The sequence below is a fragment of the Esox lucius genome, chromosome 20, assembly GCF_011004845.1.
Source record: "Esox lucius isolate fEsoLuc1 chromosome 20, fEsoLuc1.pri, whole genome shotgun sequence".
Taxonomy (NCBI): domain Eukaryota; kingdom Metazoa; phylum Chordata; class Actinopteri; order Esociformes; family Esocidae; genus Esox; species Esox lucius.
Genome location: NC_047588.1, coordinates 19,706,861 through 19,726,663, shown reverse-complemented (window position 1 = coordinate 19,726,663; position 19,803 = coordinate 19,706,861). Strand labels below are relative to the sequence as shown.

Genomic DNA, 19,803 nt, shown 5'->3' with positions numbered 1-19,803 from the left:
AAAAACATGTTCGATTGGATTTAATCTTGAAGACTGATGCGGCAAGGGCCAGTCAAGCACTATCAAATTTTTGGCACTCATTAGTTGCTTTTGTAATATGTTTGGGGTCATTGTCTAGCTGTAGATTAATTACTGTCCAATGAGTTTGAAGTCATTTGATGTTTTTTTTTTTAGCAGACAAGATGTGCCTGTACATGTAATTATTTTGTCAGCAGTTACATCTTTAATGAAGACAAGTGAGCCAGTTCCATTGGCAGATAAATCCTACATGCCCAAGCCATAACATTCTAAACTAAATTGACTAAAAGCGAGAGTATAATATCTATAAATGAGGAGGTATGACAGGGAGACATATCTGTCACAGGCAAAAACTAATTGAGAAACAATGATGATATTAATTGATACATTAATCAGAATGTCCAAACTCTAAAAACATCTGGAGGGAGGGTGTATTTGCTTAAAAATGCTATTGGTAACGAAACATATTTAGCTCAATAATCTATGTGGTCTGAATAATGATGACCACTTTTAACATATCTAATAATCTGTTAATTCAGTGAATCATTTCAAAATGCTTTTCACAATCGCTAGCTCTCAATCTGGTTCCAGAAGGAAGAACCCCCTTTGTGAAGTACCATAGTCACCATGTTTTCATGTAGAAAACACTGCACTAAAGTGTAAACACCAATAAGCATAATTAGTCAGCAATTAAACAGGATGGTGGCTTGAATAAAGAGGGCCAGAGGTAAGATAATCTGTGCTTTGGAACAAGGGATGACAACATCAGAGAGGGAGAGAAAGCAGAAGAATGACAGAAGAACTGTCAGAACATATAGCCTGAGATAAAAATCTCTGTCCCAGGTCAGAGGCAAGTTGCTGAAGCAGAATAAACGTTTTATGACTATATCCCTGTACCTGTGGAAAAACCGTTTCCCTTTTCCCCATATATTCAGCTGAGTTTGTAGTGTTGGTAAATTTGCTGTGAAAAACATCACACAGTTATGGACATTTATATTTACACTTCAGCATACTGTAGTCTTTTACAGTTTGTTAAGGACATCTGACATCATGGACACTTTCAAACCTGTTGATATATAAAGGCTTTAATACCTGGAACTCATGAGATATATTTCCTTAATCAAGCTAGTGGTGGAATTGATGTGCAGAATCGCCATGTTGTGCTGCCACTTAAGGAACACAGCCCCATTGAGGGCAAATCGGGAAGTTAACCGCTCTCTTGCATTGTGAATGAGATCTTGGCCTGCTGTGCAGTTTAGGTTTTGATATAGTTTCATTTCCAAATGAATTGCTTCATTTCCAGAAGTACTCTGTTAGATCACCTTTGTTGCTGCTCTGCTCCCAGTGTATTTACTGACAGCTTTTTTTCTGAAGCCTCTGTCCAACAGACGAACAATGCTGAGTCTGTCTGCATGCCAGACCACTGTTGGTAAAGGTAATTGTGAAGGTAATGCTGCTCAGCCAGTCAGTTGCCTTAAAGTTATCAAACTCAAGCGCTTTACCTTAGACTACAACACTTTTCCTGATTTCATTTCCTAAATTCATTTAAAATGATTATGTAAAGCTGTTTTCTATTCACAATATAATGAAAAAACTCACTAGTTCAGAGGAATATGGCAAGGTTCAACACATACATACACAGCTCTTTGGCTGTCGTCCTGTCCTGGAAGTTATTAACTCACTGACTATGTTGTATACCTGGTAACTTACATGGTACATTGAACAAGTGCTGTTGCTGGCTATAGAATTTTTGAGGTGCCAGTGGGAGACTTTTTGTTGCTTCTGATAATAAAAGCTCAACTACCCCATCAATGGCCACCTTGGAGTTTTCCAAACTGAACATTACAGGAAATGGTGGGTAGAAACCAAGAATATTGACTGCCTGTGTGTCTGCCAGAGGTACAAACCAGTCATTGGAGGTTTGCTGGAAAACTGCAGCATACCATTGTGAACCATCCTAATGAAATGCTGTGAATTGACCTCAGGGGGCCTTTTGCCTCAAGCTGAAACATATTTCTGTTGGTGGTATTGGATTACCACACACTGAGTGGGGTTATCTCCTCTCATAGGCACCTGCATTGGCCATCACTCTCATTTTGCGAAGGGAGATCTTTAACCATTCTGGGCCATATTCTTTTCAGACTGAGGTTCACAGTTCATCTCAGGAATCCAGGGAAAGCTCTGTATCTATGGTATGGACCACAACCTACAATCCTTACTTTTGATTACTTTTTTAATGATTACTTTTTTAATAAAAAAATTCATTAATGGGAGGGAATCAGGGCAAGAGGGTTGGACCTGCAACTGAAGTTCCGCTTAGCACTGAATGCTGCATTCCAGGACACATCAAGGCTAACTCCCAATCAGGAAGCATGATTGTAAAACAGACCCTGCACTTTCTTCTGAAGAGCAGGGTAGATGGTGCACAAAATAGTAACCAAAACGTTTTTGGTCTGAAAAAATATATACTTTTGAATAAATGAATAACCTAGAACAAATGTGTTAAGACTGGCCCTGGGAACAAATTAATAAAGCTTGTATCTAATGTCTGTGTAGGTGGACAGGACTGTATAGGATCTGCAATATGAAAACATTCCTCAACGTGAGTCAGCAAGCGTCGCAACATTTGTTTGATGCTCATAAATTGTGTTACATTTACAATGTACAGTAAAGGGCAAAGCAGATCCCTGCTCTCATTGCATAAAGCGCTGAAAGCAGAGAAAGAACTAAAGATATTTCAACGTGTATAATCCACAGTGTGAAGTTTTCCATGCTGATGTGAATTAGTAAGCCCTGATTATTTCTCAAAACCCATGCATTTACCTTAGCTTTTTAAATGTATTCTTAAAATCCTGGTCAACATAATGTGGGTGTAAAAGGTTTTTGTGATGTAAAAGAATGTGACATAGATAAATCATGTCATATAAATCATAGATAATCATTTTTCGATAAAAAATAAAAGAAATGAAATCTTCAAGGGGGAAATGGTCAAATGAAAAACCTTACAATAACCTGGTTGCGTAAGTGTGCACTCCCTCTTTGAACTGGGGATGTGGCTGTGTTCAGAATTAACCACATTCAAGAATTAACCACATTTCATTTATCACATTCAAACTCATGTCAAATAGAAGTCATTACCCACTTGCCATCATTTAAAGTGACTCTGATTAATCAATTAATAATTAATAAAGTTCAGCTGTTCTTGTAGGATTTTCCTGACATTTTCTTAGTTGCATATCAGAGCAAACCACGGTCCGCAGAGAGCTTCCAAAGCATCAGAGGGATCTCATCGTTAAAAGATATCAGTCAGGGGAAGGGTACAAAATAATTTCCAAAGCATTAGATATACCGTGGAACACAGTGAATAAAATATTTCATCAAGTGGATAAAATATGGCACAACAGAGACATTACCAAGACCTGGATGTCCCTCCAAAATTTATGAAAAGACGAGAAGAAAACTGGTCAGGGAGGCTTCCAAGAGGCCTACAGCAACACTAAAGGAACTGCAGTCATTTCTGGCTAGTACTGGCTGAATGCTACATATGACAACAATCTCCTGAATTCTTCATATGAATGGACTGTGGGGTAGGGTGGCAAGACTTAAAAGACAAACATCCAAGCCCGGCCATAATTCCAAAAGGTATGTTTGGTGCAAAAACAACACTGCACCTCACCCAAAGAACCCCATACCCACAGTGAAGCATGGTGGTGGCAGCATCATGCTTTGAGGCTGTTTTTCTTCAGCCGGAATCGGGGCCTTAGTCAGGGTAGAGGGAATATGAACAGTTCCAAATACCAGGCAATTTTGGCACATAACCTTCAGGCGTCCGTTAGAAAGCTGAAGATGAAGAGGAGCACACATCCATATCCACAAAAGCATGGCTTCACCAGAATACTATTAATATTTTGGAATGGCCCAGCCAGACCACAGACCTGAATCCATTTGAACATCTGTGTAGTGATCTGAAGAGTGCTGTGCACAGATGTCCTCGCAAAATGACTGATTTGGAGCGCTTTTGCAAAGATGAGTGGGCAAATATTGCCACGTCAAGATGTGCCATACTAATAGACTCCTACCCAAAAAGACTGAGTGCTGTAATAAAATCAAGAGGTGCTTCAACAAAGTATTAGTTTAAGGGTGTGCACACTTATGCAACCAGTTTTTTATTTTTTCCCCTCAAAAATTTCCGTTTGTATTTCAATTTTTATTGTTCACGTTATAGGTCACATTAAAGGTGGAAAAAGTTCTGACATGATTTATCTTTGTCTCATTCTTTTACATTACAAGAACCTGGCATTTTAACAGGTGTGTGTAGACGATTTTTATCCAATGTATATCAAGGATTGTATGTGATAAAATATTCTAGACACACAACATAAAGAAGGCGTTGGCCGTAAAAAGTGAATTGCTCATAAACTACATAATCAGCTCTGTGTCAAACGTGGTAGAGGTTATGAACGCCCAAACTGACTGGTTACTGATGCGTTCTGGTGCTCAATACCAAGGGTCATGTGTATTAGTTCTCTTAGAGTTGTAGCACTTTGATCCTACATTCTGTAGTATTAATGGAAGCTCCATCTGACTGGCTTCCAGTAGGCAGATGTGACCTCCGTTACCAGCTGGGTCTGTGGGCCAGCCCAGTCTGGAATTGGGCCTGGTCTGGTGGTGGAGCAGCTGGGGTTGTGGCTCTGATGTGTGGTGGCCCACCCTATACTGGATAGAAACCTGATAGTCCAAATGGACACTCCTCTTGACTTCCAGGTCTCATTCATCATCTGATCCATCATTAGTACTCTGGACACACTGAGGATACAGGCTGTCTAAGATGGCCCTGGGCAAACTGGGTGTTTGTGTTTCTTTACCACTCGGACCCCCTAGCCAGACAGCCAGCAGAGGAAGATAAGGGCCAGACAGTTTTATATGACAGGCAATGTATGACTGTCACTTTGACAAATGAAGGGCTTGTGGTGAGTGCCATTTCTCTCGTTTCATTTGATTTATAAACCATATGCTTCCCCCTTTTTTGTTGGAGGTTTTTGTGTCCATCTGCACTTTCAGTGACACTTACAGGATGGGTAGAATGCTAATTCAGAATTAGATGGATGGCCTCTATGATGAGTGTTGTGAGTTGCGCTTTCCATCACTGATACTTACATTGAACAAAAGAGTCGAAGGACGTGCATGAGGTAGAAATTAGTTCAGTAATTGCTAAACCCTTTTAATATCAGGGCTGTCCATCTCCATGCCCTGTGGCTATGTCTAGTTTAAGACAGGATTGAACAGACAGACATGAAGGGCAGTCCGGACACTGCAGGCCAGGCAAAGGTAGCAGCAGCCGTGATGATGACACATCCATTCTTCTCTCCAAGCTCATTCATATTGTATGCTGCCGGCGCGCGTTCAATAACCCACCGGAGCCAAGCCCAGCTCCGAACCTCCCAACCCTGTCCTAGGGGACGTGAGGTCCAGATAGGCAGCTCTAGGAGTAGCTGAGATCTGGTGGAGTGGACAGTAACACCAGAATCTGACACCCTGTCAGGTTATCGATTTGACTGTAATGGAAAAACCTTGACTGAGAGTATGGTTTGGTTGTGGGTGTGTGGTGTGTGCATGCATTGTTCTGTGTTTGTGTCATTGTGTGACAGAGTAGCCATAACTCCACGGATATGTCTGCTGTTTCTTTTTGCCTTCCTCCACCTCTCCTGACTCGATTAGCCTCGCTCCCCAGTGACTTGGAGGGGAATCAGGGAATGCCAATTCATTGTAATTAGCAGCGCTGTAAGCGAAACTATTACTGCTTCACTAATGAAGCAGGGCTGTCTTTTGGCCCCTGTGTATATACTTCAATATAATCTATAGTATTGACCCAGGGAGGAAGGAACTGCCACTGCTGTCTATGGTGGTTCTGGGTAGTACAACACTGCCACACTGTGGCCAAGCGGGGACTAGCTCTTGTGTACCAGGATCTTCGATGAAGGGCATCCGTATCGGAGATTGTCTCTAAGTCAGAGTTGTTTTTCCAGGACGAACGGCTCTTTAATTTGGCCTAATAAATATGTAAATCTTTGCAGCTTGAATTTAATTGGAACTCCATACTAGAACCCTGTAAGAAGTATTTTCAAGTAATATTAGAAAGGTATGAACCTGAGAATATGGCAGCGTTACTGTGTCACAGGAATGTTTGCATGACCATTTGTTTGGCATCTTTTACACTTCGTTGACACTGGCGTGATGTGTCTGACTTTGGCACCTGTACTATTTTTGCTCCTACTTAGTCTAAGCTGTACGTCGTCTGTTATGTCTGTATTTTAGTGGTGTGGTTTTGCATATCCTGTAATTCTCCATGTTCTGTGGTATACGGGCATGTCCTGTGTTGCTCACATATCTGGCCATGTTCTGTGTTCTCTCCTCATGTAATAGAACATGTTCTCTGTTCTACTCGTGTAATAGTCTGTGTTTTGTCCGTGAGCTCCCTCTCAGGTAATGGAGGCCTTGCATATGGAATGACATGCTAATGAGGCAGAGGCCCCTTATCGCGTCGGGGGGCCAAATTCCGACAGTGAATTGCAACAGTTGTAACAAAAGTAACAGAGCGTCCATTCAGCCTGCACTAATCCAGATGGGAAAGTCAAACAGCAGAAAGTCCGCCGCACAAACTCATTTCATCACGTTATTAATTTAGATATTGCCTTGCCGCTCCTGAGGAGGAAAGGGAAGAAAGAGCCGTCTGAAATGACCAACATGGCTGAGGCGTTTTGCTCTACACGGTTCCTCCACTCCGTCTCCCCTGTTATCACCTTAATTCATCCCGCCAATCTGGGCTGTCTTTACCCCCTAAATTTCCCTTTGACACGCATGCCTTCTCTCACATAATCCTCACTCCCGGGCAGAATTAAAAATGGAAAGGAGGAGGTGGGAATAGGGAGGAACAGGACAGGTGGATGGAGAATCCTTGAAATAATGTCAATGCCACAGACAGCAATGATTTGACCAGATTCAAACAGGGGCTGATAGTAGGGAAGAGGGAGCAGAAATGGTGACAGGTGGAAATGTGTGAAGGTGGAGACATCCAAAAAAGACAGGTTAAAATAGTTGCTTCTAAATTGTGGAGAGGAATTACTTCAGGGAGGAAATAGTGGCAAAGAAGATGAATGTCAAAATGTCCCTTTTTTTTTGAAATGGTTATGTTAAAGGTTGAACATGGAAACAGTAGAAGTTTCCTGTCTGCTGACTCCACTGTTTAATTTTTACCCATTTCTGACTCTGACAGGAAGAAAGTTACCATTGGTATCACAAAATAGTACAAATCAGTATATAGCCTTATCTAAGCTTGACGTCTCAACACATAAAGGAAATAAAAATCCAGCGTCAGTGCTGTGCGGTGAACACTGGGTCAGTTGACTCTAGTTTGGGTCCTGGCAGGGGGGTTTAGGTCCTTTAGACTGTCGGTGATAGGGTTGTAGGAATAGCTGTGGGGCTGTCTGTGTGGCATGTCCTGTGGGGCTAGCTGTATGGTGGGCGCTGTGGGGCTGGCTGTAGGACTGGCTGTATGGTGGGCACTCTGGGGCTACAGTAGATGTGTGGTGGGTCCTGTGGGGCTAGCTGTGTGGTGGGTCCTGTGGGGCTAGCTGTGTGGCTGGTCATTTGGGGCTGTGGGGCTAGCTGTTGTCAAGGTGCTGTGAGATAGCTGTTGGGTGAATGCTGTGGGACTAACTGTAATGTTAAGGGCTGTGGGGTGTGGATGGACTGAGCAATGGGTTGGGGCCACTGTTGGGGGATGGCACTATTGATTGGGCTCTGTAGGCTGAGACCAGCCAATTCAAAGCACCATTGAGTCGAGACAGATTGGCCCTCCTGAGTTACAAAATCTCAGCGCTTTCCTCATCTGCCAAAAAAAGTCTCATTCTCTCCTGTCAAATTGTCTGTTAGAGAAAGTTTGGGATTTGTGCTGAAAAAAAATATTTATTAATATATTTACTTTGGATGTTCTGAATAAGCCAGGTTTTAGACCCACACAATGTTGTCTATCACACTGTTGTAACCAAGATTGTAACCATGATTGTTCAGTAAACACTTTACAATGATGTAGTAGGTGAAACTAAGTTCAAGGACTGTGCAAGCACTCCCTATATCCTGCCATTTCTAAGCTTATGGGGTTTATTGCCGGTCTAAACAGAAGTCAAAACGACGCATAGGGCTTCGTTTATAATGTTCTCCATTCTGGTCAATAGCAAACTTTGTGTCTTTTGGTATTGTCATACAACCCTGTTTCCAAAAAGTAGGGACTCTGTGTAAAATGCAAATGAATACAGAATGCAATGATGTGCAAATAATTTATCCATGTATTTAATTGAAAATAGTACAAAGGCAACATATGTTAAAACTGAGAAATGTGATTGTTTTTGGAAAAATACATGCCCGTTTTGAATTTGATGCCCGCAACACGTTCCAAGAAAGTTGGGGCAGGGGCATGTTTACCACTGTGTTGCATCACCTCTTATTTTAACATTACTCTGTAAGCATTTGGAAACAGGTGAGATCAACTACTGTAGATTTGAACGTGAAATGTTTTCCCATTCTTGCTTGATGTAGGATTTCAGCTGCTCAACAGTTCGGGGTCTCATTTCGTATTTTTTTTTACATAATGCACCAAGTGTTTTCAATGGGTGGAAGGCAAGCACTCTTACTCTGGAGCCATGCTGTTGTAATACGTGCAGAATGTGGTTTAGCATTGTCTTGCTGAAATAAGCAAGGCCTTCTCTGGATGGTAGTGTATGTTGCTCCAAATCCTGTACATATTTATCATTAATGGTGCCTTCACAGATGTGCAAGTCACCCATGCCATGCGCTCTAATGCACCCCCATACCATAACAGATGCTGGCTTTTGAACTGTTTGCCAATAAGAAGCCGGATTGGTCCCTCTCCTCTTCAGTCCGGAGGACTCTGCTTCCATGATTCCCAAAATGAATTTCACATTTTTATTTGTCAGACTACAGGACAGTTTTGCACTTCGTCTCAGTGTATCTTAATTGGGCCCAGAGAAGGTGGCAGCAGTTCTGGATCTTGTTTATATCTTGTTTCATCTTTGCATGGTAGAGTTCTAACTTGTGTTTGTGAATGCAGCAACGCACTGTGTTCACAGACAATGGTTTTCAGAAGTGTTCCTGAGCCCATACAGTGATTTCCACTACAGAATCGTGTCTGTTTTTAATGTAGTGCTGCCTGAGGGCCCGAAGATCACGGCCATCCAAAATTGGTTTTCGGCATTGTCCCTTGCATACAGATTTCTCCTGATTCTCAGAATATTTTAATGATATTACGTATCGTAGATGATGAGATCCCCAAACTGTTTGCAATTTTGTGTTGACTGCCTTCGCAGTCTTTCACTGAGTGGTGAACCCCTCCCCACCCTCACTTCTGACAGACCCAACTTCTCTGAAATGTTTTTTTAATACCAACTCATGTTACATTAGCCTAATTAGTTGTGAGATGTTACACCTGGGTTTTTTCTGTTTTTTTGCACGTTTCCAGTCTTGTTGCCCCGGTCCCAGCTTTTTTGAAGTGTGTTGCTGGCATCAAATTCAAAGTGGGCATTTATTGTTCAAGAAACAGTAACGTTTCCCAGTTTCAACATTTGATATATTGTCTTTTGTACAATTTTTCTATTGAATACAGGGTTTATATGATTAAATGATTTGCATCATTGCATTCTGTTTTAATTTACATTTTATGCGGTGTCCCAACCGGGTTGTATGTTGTGTGTATCTCTCAGTGCAATCTGCTGTTGTGTATCTTTAGGTACAGTCATGTTGTGTATCTTTAGGTACAGTCATGTTGTGTATCTTTAGGTACAGTCATGTTGTGTATCTTTAGGTACAGTCATGTTGTGTGTCTTTAGGTACAGTCATGTTGTGTATCTTTAGGTACAGTCTTGTTGTGTATCTTTAGGTACAGTCTTGTTGTGTATCTTTAGGTACAGTCTTGTTGTGTATCTTTAGGTACAGTCTTGTTGTGTATCTTTAGGTACAGTCATGTTGTGTATCTTTAGGTACAGTCATGTTGTGTGTCTTTAGGTACAGTCATGTTGTGTATCTTTAGGTACAGTCTTGTTGTGTATCTTTAGGTACAGTCTTGTTGTGTATCTTTAGGTACAGTCATGTTGTGTATCTTTAGGTACAGTCATGTTGTGTATCTTTAGGTACAGTCTTGTTGTGTGTCTTTAGGTACAGTCATGTTGTGTATCTTTAGGTACAGTCATGTTGTGTATCTTTAGGTACAGTCATGTTGTGTATCTTTAGGTACAGTCTTGTTGTGTATCTTTAGGTACAGTCTTGTTGTGTATCTTTAGGTACAGTCAACTGGTGCCGTCCCTCCAAGCCATGCAGTTCTCAGCTGCCACAGGCATCAGTCGCATCCTCATTATTCTGGGGCTTCTAAAGCCCGCCATCAGAGGGGAAAACATTGCTGAAGACCTCATACAAAGACAGGTAAGTCTGAATGAAACATTGCCAAAGCGCTCATAGAGAGACGTATGACTGTTCACATTGTGTGCATTGATGTTCAAGGAGAAAACTGTTGGACCACAATGACATTGCCGTCGTCCTCTGGAGTCGTGTACAGTTTATAGTGGAGATTATTTTAATCAAATGTGTTTTGTGTAAATACTAATATTAAATGTGTTCATTTTCAAATACACCTTTTTTTGGGGACATTACACCATTAGTATTGACTAAATGCTTTTGAAAGTGAATACACAGTAACATTTAAGCATTTTGTGTGACTATACTAATGTTTGATTGATGGTGGGTAGTATTTGCTGTCAATTCATAATATCAGTAAGCCTATATCAAATCAAAGATGACATTAATAATAGGTAATAAAATAAACAACACTTCTTATTTCACACCATATGCCGCTGAGTGTGCAAAATATAACTAATTTTGTATTTGTCACAACATGGCACTGACTCGGCCACAGATTATATTTCAGCATTGTGGAATTGAAGATTATGACATTAACGCCCATTTACAAGCCAGATAGACTTAGCGACAGGCAGACAAGCATTTTCTACCCTTGTAATATGGTTGTAACATCAACTGGAATGGGATGTTACTGAAACTGGTGAAAAATATATGAAGTCTAGTTGGATCTAGCTCAGTCTTTAACATACCTCTCAGGTCTGATGGTTGGTCTGTTGTGTTGGAGAACAATCTGGAACATAGCCACAGGATGGCACTAGTGAAGTGTAATGGTTGTTCCTTGGAGTGTGGTTAGTGGTAGTGTAATTGTTGTTCTTTGGGAGGGGGTTAGTGGTAGTGTAGTGGTTGTTCTTTGGGAGGGGGTTAGTGGTGGTGTAATGGTTGTTCTTTGGGCGGGGGTTGGGGTTGTGTTATAGTTGATTTTTGGGCAGGGGTTAGTGGTAGTGTAATGGTTGTTCCTTGGTAGGAGGTTAGTGGTAGTGAAATGCTTGTTCTTTGAGAGGGAGTTGATGGTAGTGTAATGGTTGTTCTTTTCTGATGGGGATAGTGGTAGTGTAATGGTTGTTCTTTTCTCATGGGGTTAGTGGTAGTGTAATGGTTGTTCTTTGGCAGAGGGTTAGTGGTAGTGTAATGGTTGTTCTTTGAGAGGGGGTTGATGGTAGTGTAATGGTTGTTCTTTTCTGATGGGGTTAGTGGTAGTGTAATGGTTGTTCTTTTCTGATGGGGTTAGTGGTAGTGTAATGGTTGTTCCTTGGTAGGAGGTTAGTGGTAGTGAAATGCTTGTTCTTTGAGAGGGAGTTGATGGTAGTGTAATGTTTGTTCTTTGGGAGGGGGTTAGTGGTAGTGTAATGGTTGTTCTTTGGGAGGGGGTTAGTGGTAGTGTAATGGTTGTTCTTTGGGAGGGGGTTAGTGGTAGTGTAATGGTGGTTCTTTGGGCGGGGGTTAGTGGTAGTGTAATGGTTGTTCTTTGGGAGGGGGTTAGTGGTAGTGTAATGGTGGTTCTTTGGGCGGGGGTTAGTGGTAGTGTAGTGGTGGTTCTTTGGGCGGGGGTTAGTGGTAGTGTAGTGGTTGTTCTTTGAGAGGAGGTTAGTGGTAGTGTAATGGTTGTTCTTTGGGTGGGGGTTAGTGGTTGTTATAGTAGTTTTTTCTGGGCGGGGGTTAGTGGTAGTGTAATGGTTGTTCATTGGTAGGTGGTTAGTGGCAGTGTAATGGTTGTTCTTTGAGAGGGGGTTGATGGTAGTGTAATGGTTGTTCTTTTCTGATGGGGTTAGTGGTAGTGTAATGGTTGTTCTTTGAGAGGGGGTTGATGGTAGTGTAATGGTTGTTCTTTTCTGATGGGGTTAGTGGTAGTGTAATGGTTGTTCTTTTCTGATGGGGTTAGTGGTAACATTAACATTAGCTTAATGTTTCATTGCTGTTTTATTTTCTGGGATCCATGCAAGGGAGCATTACATATTTTATTCAAATCACTAGCAAAACAACTTTTAGTTTGTCAGGCCATTGTCAAGTGTTATCATGTCTCTATGTCTTCCTGTGTCCTTAGAAATACCTCCTGAGTAACCCAGCACACCAGAGCAGTGCTGTTGATGAACATTTCTTCCTGAATGAAAGTGCTTCTCAAGTCAGGTGAGACTACAGCACATGGGAGTTTTAAACTGAAGCTTCTATCACAGTTTATATACAGTTAGGTCTGGAAATATTTGGACACTGACACAATTTTCCTAATTTTGTCTCTGTACGCCACCACAATGTATTTGAAATGAAACAACCAAGATGCAATTGAAGTGCAGACGTTCAGCTTTAAATCAAGGGGTTGCACAAAGTGATCGAATTAAACTTGTAGGAATTACAACCATTTTCATACACAGTCTCCTTATTTCAGGGGCTCAAATGTAATTGGACACATTAACAGAATCATATTTGTATTACATTTTTGATTTTTTTTTTGAGAATCCTTTGCAGGCACTGACTGTTGGTTACCTCCTTTGTGATGCTTTGCCGGGCCTTTACTGCAGCTGTCTTCAGTTGTTGTTTGTTCGTGGGAAATTCTGCCTTAGTTTAGTCTTCAGTAAGTGAAGTACATGCTCAATCGGGTTGAGATCAGGTGATTGACTCGGGCATTAACATTTTTGCCTTAAAAAACTCATGGGTTGCTTTGGCAGTACGTTTTGGGTCATTGTCCATCTGTAAAGTGAAGCGCCGTCCAATACACTTTGCTGAATTTGTCTGAATCTGAGTTGACAATATGTCCCTATACACATCAGAATTAATTCGGCTGCTTCTGTCACATCATCAATTTACACTAATGCCCCAGTGCCATTGGAAGCCATGCATGCTCATGCCATCACACTGCCTCCACCTTGTTTTACAGATGATGTGGTATGCTTTGGATCATGAGCTGTTCGAAGCCTTCTCCAGACTTTTTTCTTCCCATCATTCTGGTACAAGTTGATGTTAGTTTCATCTGTCCAAAGAATGGTGTTCCAGAACTGGGCTGGCTTTTTTAGATGTTTTTATGGCCTTTCGGTTCTTGAGGCTTATGAATTGTTTGCACCTTGTGGTGAACCCTCTGTATTTGCTTTTGTGAAGTCTTCTCTTTATGGTAGACTTGGATAATGATATGCCTAACTCCTGGAGCGTCTTCTTCACTTTCAATGGAAATAACCCTACGATCATCTGCCACTGTTGTCTTCCGTGCATTAAATTTTTTCTCAGAATGTACCAAACTGTTGATTTGGCCACTCCTATTGTTCCTGCTGTTTATTTATTTATTTTTTGCAGCCTGAGGATGGCCTGTTTCATTTGCACTGAGAGCTCCTTTGGCCGCATGTTGTGGATTCACAACAACAGCTTCCAAATGCGAGTGCCACACCTGGAATCAACTCCGGACCTTTTACCTGCTTTATTGATGAAGAAATAACGTAGGAATAGCCCACACCTCTCCATGAAACTGCGTTTGAGTCAATTGTCCAATAACTTTTTGTCCCTTGAAAAAGAGGGGGCTACATATTAAAGAGCTGTAATTCCTAAACCCTTCCTCCAATTTGGATGTGAATAACCTCAAATAACCACACTTTAAGCCCATATTAATTATTTTACTGTTTTGGTAAACAGACAAAATTACAAAACTTGTGTCAATTTCCATTTATTTCCGGTCCTAACTGTGTACTTGAGAATGCAAAATTACTCACCCCCTAAAGATGTTTTAAAATTATGCTGTGTTACAATCTGTAATGAAAATGGTTTCCATTGGGATTCTGTCCCTTCGATTAACACCACATACACAACACTTTGAAGATGCAGGACTTTATGTGAAACAAAAGGTAATTAGACATAAAAAACTGAAATGTGTTGGTTAGATAAGTGTTCAACCCCTTGACAGTACATAATAGAACTACCTTTGGCAACAATTACAGCTGCAAGTCTTTTGGGGAAAGTCTGAACCAGCTTTTCACATCTGGTTCTGGCGATTCTTGCCCATTTTTCTTTCAAAATTGCTCAAGGTCCCTCAAGTTGGATGGGCACTAATGGCTGACAACTTTCAAGTCATGCCAAAGATTCTCAAGGTGTGGGCTTTCAGTGGGACACCCAGTTTCTAATGTTTTTAAACCACTCCAGTGCCATTGTCTTGCTAAGAGAAACTGCACCAGTCCAAGGTCTCCTTCAGACTGAAACAGCTTTTCACCTAGGGAACCTATATTTGATTCCATTCATTTTTCCCCCCGACAAGGATGTTGGGATATTTGGGATATTTCTTATAGCCCAAATTTCACTTGTCTTGGACTTGTTTTTTAAGCTCCCTGGTCCGCATGGTGTGGTTAATTTGGATATGCTCTTTCCTATACTCTGTTGCTTTCCATAAACAGGTGTATTTGATCTGAGACACTTTAATTTCACACAGTTCAACTCTATTCAACTAATTGTGACTTCTAAAGACAATCATCTGCCCTAGAGCTTAGTTAAGTGTGCCATAACAGAGGGAGTGAATGCTTACACAATCAAAACCTTTCTGTTCAATTTGTAGTTAATAATAAAATCTATAATATACTTTTATTTTCCAACATAATATTATACAATACCGTAAGTAGATCGCTGACAGAAAATGCCAGGTAAATACATTTTAGTTCCAGGCTGTAACACTACAAAATGTTCGGGGTCCGTGGGGGGGTGGTGTTCTTAACTCCACTATAGATTACAAAAAGGAGTAAAAGTTTTAATTACATTTTTATTTTTTTATCCTTTTTTAGGGGAATCTCCAAATTTAAACCCCTCTCCAGTGGGACTTCTGTGAGCGTGATCATTGGGGATTCTTTTGATGAGCGAATTCCAGCTCATCTAAATGAAGTGAGTAAGTTAGTGGCTAGCCCCATAAGGGTCATGGCTCGCCCAGTTAGTGATATCCACAAGTGCTGTACTCTAATTTAACAGTAATAATGACAATAGGGGGGACTCTCCCTTCAGTCAAGTGTTTACTGAAATCCAAGGGTTGTTCTTCGTCAATGGGAATTTAAGTTGTGAACATAAGTAAGAAATTGGCCTCATACAGTACGGTGTATTAACTGTTTCTTACTGGCTGGCTGAAAAACATTCTCAAATGAACATTTGATTTTGTTTAGAATGTGTGGTACTTGACTATAAATGCTCCCTCATAGGTTGTGGCCCAGCTTCAGAAGAAGCTCCTAGAGCAGACTTACCCCACGGCCAGACAGATCCATGTAAAAGGAGCAGACCGACGGATGATTTACATGCAGCCGTCTGTTGTTAGCAAACACCTGTGGAACCTGGTGTCCCAACGGCAGTCGAAACAGCAGAGCCAGTGAACACAGATCTGGAGGATGTGTCTAGCAGGTTGTAATTGTAACATTGCCATTCTGTGTCAGTGACACACTGCTGTTGCCAAATGTCATGACAGCACTTGTTACTTGATGATGAAGCCCCCTGTGTGGTGTGTTAGAGATTCCATGTTATTCAGGGATGATTTTTTTTTAACTGACAGATGTTTTTCCTTAAAATTTATAAATCCTTTTTTAACATTTGTCAATTTTCAGCTGTCCCTCCTTGTACCAAAATGTACCCAGTATCCATTACATTGGTACACTGTATTTTGAAAGAAAAGACCAAACATTAAATTATCCTGAGGATTTAAGTTTAATTATGACACCACATCAAAATAAAAATTATTTCCAACAGTTCTGGAATTTTATTCCATCCATATACATGCATAGCAACAACGTTTTTTAAGAAACATTTTTTCTCCTATAATTAGGACATTGGAATGATTATTTTACATTAGTATTCCCCATCAACCAACCTCTCAACCCATCTGGTCAGTTATCCTTAACAGCAATAAACGTCATTCTTGTACAATTGTATTTTTTTTTCCTATGGGTTCCAAATAATATATGCAGTCCCCTTCTTATAATACTGTTTTCAGTAAGATCCCTCATTTACAAAGTATTGCGTGGATAGCAATATTTAAAAAGGGAGATCAAAGTGTAGTTCAGCAAACAGAAATACGAGTACTATACAAGAATGTTGCCACCCTCCTGAAACATCCACATCTGAGTTGAATAAAAGAGACAGGGACAAACAGCCACATACGTATGCTAAGCCAAGTGTATATGCCAAAACAGAAGATGCAGCTTGATTGTGCCTGGCCGTCCTACCAAAGGCAGGCTAAGGCCAAGAATCGGAGTCATGGAAAGCAAAGCTGCAAATGACATTTAAGCATATACAAAAACTGTTACAGCAAATAAGAATACACAAGTGCTTCAGTAGCTATTTTGTGTCTAAAATGCATCTCATTTGTCTTCTGTCTATTGTTTCTTTGAGCCTACATTACAGTGGAAACAATGTGTGTGCTACACAAGAATGACTATACAATAACATTACAAACAACTCTGATATAAATTTCATTTGAATTTTAAATTAAGATTAAGATCACTACTCCTATTAATACTGATTGTAAAATAAATAAATGTGGAAGTGGCACCAATATTACTCTTGATTCATTTTTTTTTCATTAACCAATGATTAGCATTTAAGTCTTAAAATTATGAAAGAAGAAGCTTCTCTTGATTGTCCACAAGCAGCGTATAGAACTGCATTAGTGATGCACTCTTCCAGACATTACAGTGTACCCAGACAGGAAAAAAAAAGGGGGAGAAAGGGGCGAGAAACGCCAGGGCTGACTTCATTTCACGTGCTCTGCCGCGTGTGACGAACAGTAAAACTTCTTATGAGTAATAAAGTTTGATAGGTTGTTGAACTGGATGTCACAAAGACGACAGTACTTCCCACTGCCCGGGGCTTGGCTCGACCCGTTCACACCCTTCGTCACGGTGGGCGCTGCCTCCTCGGTCGGTGACTTGGATGTGGGAGACACGTTTTCGTTGGAGTCAGACGGGTTCTCTGTGCCCCACGTGGGTGACGGGTGGCCGTCCGGCTGCAGGGGGTTGTGGGAGTGGTTCTCCTGGTTGGGTGTGACGGGCCCTGAGCCTGAACGCTCCTCTGGCTTGTGCCCGCCGTTTACTATGACCATGCCCCTGTTTTTGGGCAGCAGGGGTAATGGCTCTTTGCTCGGGGGTGGGCAGCCGTTGGCAGCAGGCTGTTCTCTACCCGTGTCTGGTCCCCCTCCGTTACTGCCCTGCTCCTGTTCGCTGTTCGCCTCTCTCTCTCCCGGCATGACCAGCCCGCCGGCCGCGTAATCGGTCGGCTTTATCCCGAAATAGGGCGATATTTGCTCGGCGCCTTTCACCTTCTTTATTGCACCGGGATAAAGGCAGTGGGGCAGAAACAAGTTCTGGTTCTCGTCTTTCGGCGGGATGAGCTGAGCCTCGCTGAAGGGCTTGAGAGCCGGTACTGGGCCTAGGTGAGGGGGGAACATTCCACCCCCGTTCTGCACAATCATTTTACTGCTCCCGTTGCTGCTGTTCTTGTCAAATTTCCCCGGGCTCTTATCGTAGGCCTCGTCAGGGTTATTTCCTTCACTCTTCACCCCGTCTGGGAACATGGTCTGCTGCTCCAGACCGATCGCCATTTCCCCACTCAGCTGCTGGCTCCCAGTAGCTGCTGTCACAGGGCAAAAGTTCTGTTTATGCGCTAGGTAGTTCTCTACTTTGTTAAAACTGATCTTGCACACTGTACATTCGTGATAGTCCAACAGTCTTTTGGGGGAGCTAGGCGATGTCTTGTCATTGGGGATCAGCGGGCACTTTTTGCTGAGATCGATCGGTGCGTCCAGCTCCTGCTGGTCCATGCTGGTATTGCGGTTGGTGGCCATAATAGACTTGGTGACGGTGAGGGAAGCCTCCAGGTGTTTGGGGACCATCCCTGGGAAGACGTCGCAGCGAGGATGGAAACGGTCGGCCAGGTTGTCCACCGCCTCCTGGGATGTACAGGGGTTCCCCATTGGAGGGACCCCCAGGAACCCTGGCTGGCCCATGGGGGGTCCTCTTGGGTCCTGGTCTGGCAGACACATCTCATACATCTTCCTGCGCTTACGGGTCCTCATGTTCCTCTGCAGGGAGGGAACCTTGTTAGCAGACATGCGTTTCATGGGGGGGTCGTGGCGCGTGGCACAGTAGTACTGCTTGTGGACCATGTAGGTCTCGTGACGGCTGAAGGTGATGTTGCACGCTGCGCAGGTGGTCTGGTTGGGGTCGTTGACGTCCGTCTCCACAAGAGACGTGGCGGTGGGGCTTTTCCCCTCCACCGCCTGCTGCTTCCCGTTCAGCCTCTCCTCCACGCCGGTCGGGGTGCTCGACGCCTTCTTCACCTGGCCGGCCAGCTCCTTCTCCGGGCCGGAGCCTTTCGCTGCCCCTCCTGCGTTGATCATGTCCAGGACACTTTGAGAGGTGACCGACAGACAGGCAGACTGCACCAGGTGGCTGTCGCCGACCTCTGAAGGGTGGCAGCCGGTGAGCATGCCGACTGCACTGTGGCCGCTGTTCGGGCTCACCACCTCCGACACCGCCTTGTCCGAGACGCTGGAGAAGTCGGGCGACTTGGACATGTGCTGCCAGCGGCTGTTACAATAGTGCTTTTTGTGGACCAGATAGTTGTCCAGGTTATTGAAGGTGATGTTGCATTCGAAACAGGTGGCCCCTTTGGGCATTAGGGGGCTGTAGATCACAGGAGGGTAGCCCGTGTTCCCACCGTGGCGTAGCCTTCGATGCACTAGCTCGGACATTTTGGCTAGAATCTCAGAAGCCTGCGGGACAACGGAGATGTCCTGGGAGAAAGCGAACTGGGACAGGAAGGGACCCATGGGGAAGGTGGGGCCCATGTTATGCTGGACAGGAGAGGAAGCCAGACGAGGACTGGAAGGCTCAGACTTGATCCGGGTGTAGGAGAAGCTGGCCTTACTGCCCAAGTGGCCACTGTCCCCCTTCTGCCCTGACAGCAGAGTCTTCTTCTCCGACTTCTCCAGCTCTGTGTCCGTGGTGGCGTCCTTGCTGAGGGATCCTTTGGGACTCTGCAGGGCTTCCTTGCGGTTGGCCAGCTCGATGCGGGCCGCCGCCTGCTGCAGGGCTTCCTCCGCGCCCCTGGGAGAGTGCTCGCTGTCACTTTCCCTGTGAAGTTTGCTTCCACCGCCGTGGCCGTGGTGGCCGTGTACGTCCTGATGCTGCAACAGTTCCCTGTGGTTCTGGAAGCTTATATGGCAGTGATTGCATCTGAAGGCCGCCTGTGACAGGTGAGAGAGGATGTGATGCTGGAATGTAATAAGTGAATCTGCTGTGTAGTTACAGATTGTGCATTTCAAGCTGGTGCCAGCGGGGAGCGTCTCTTCCATCTTGACAC

General features: G+C 43.0%; 2 protein-coding genes across 3 annotated transcripts in view; one reads left to right on the top strand and one right to left on the bottom strand.

Moving 5' to 3' along the window:
• si:dkey-122a22.2 overlaps positions 1-16,193 on the top strand; it is a 24,610-nt gene extending 8,417 nt beyond the window's left edge. The window contains exons 8-11 of the mRNA XM_013139456.3: positions 10,371-10,509; positions 12,545-12,627; positions 15,249-15,345; positions 15,654-16,193. Coding sequence (XP_012994910.1) covers positions 10,371-10,509; positions 12,545-12,627; positions 15,249-15,345; positions 15,654-15,821 — 487 coding nt within the window. The 3' untranslated portion in view covers positions 15,822-16,193. The remainder of the gene's footprint in view (positions 1-10,370; positions 10,510-12,544; positions 12,628-15,248; positions 15,346-15,653) is intronic.
• zfpm2a (zinc finger protein, FOG family member 2a) overlaps positions 15,966-19,803 on the bottom strand; it is a 123,919-nt gene continuing 120,081 nt past the window's right edge. For both annotated transcript variants that reach the window (XM_010885219.4, XM_010885220.4), the window contains exon 8: positions 15,966-19,803. In XM_010885219.4, coding sequence (XP_010883521.2) covers positions 17,195-19,803 — 2,609 coding nt within the window. In that variant the 3' untranslated portion in view covers positions 15,966-17,194.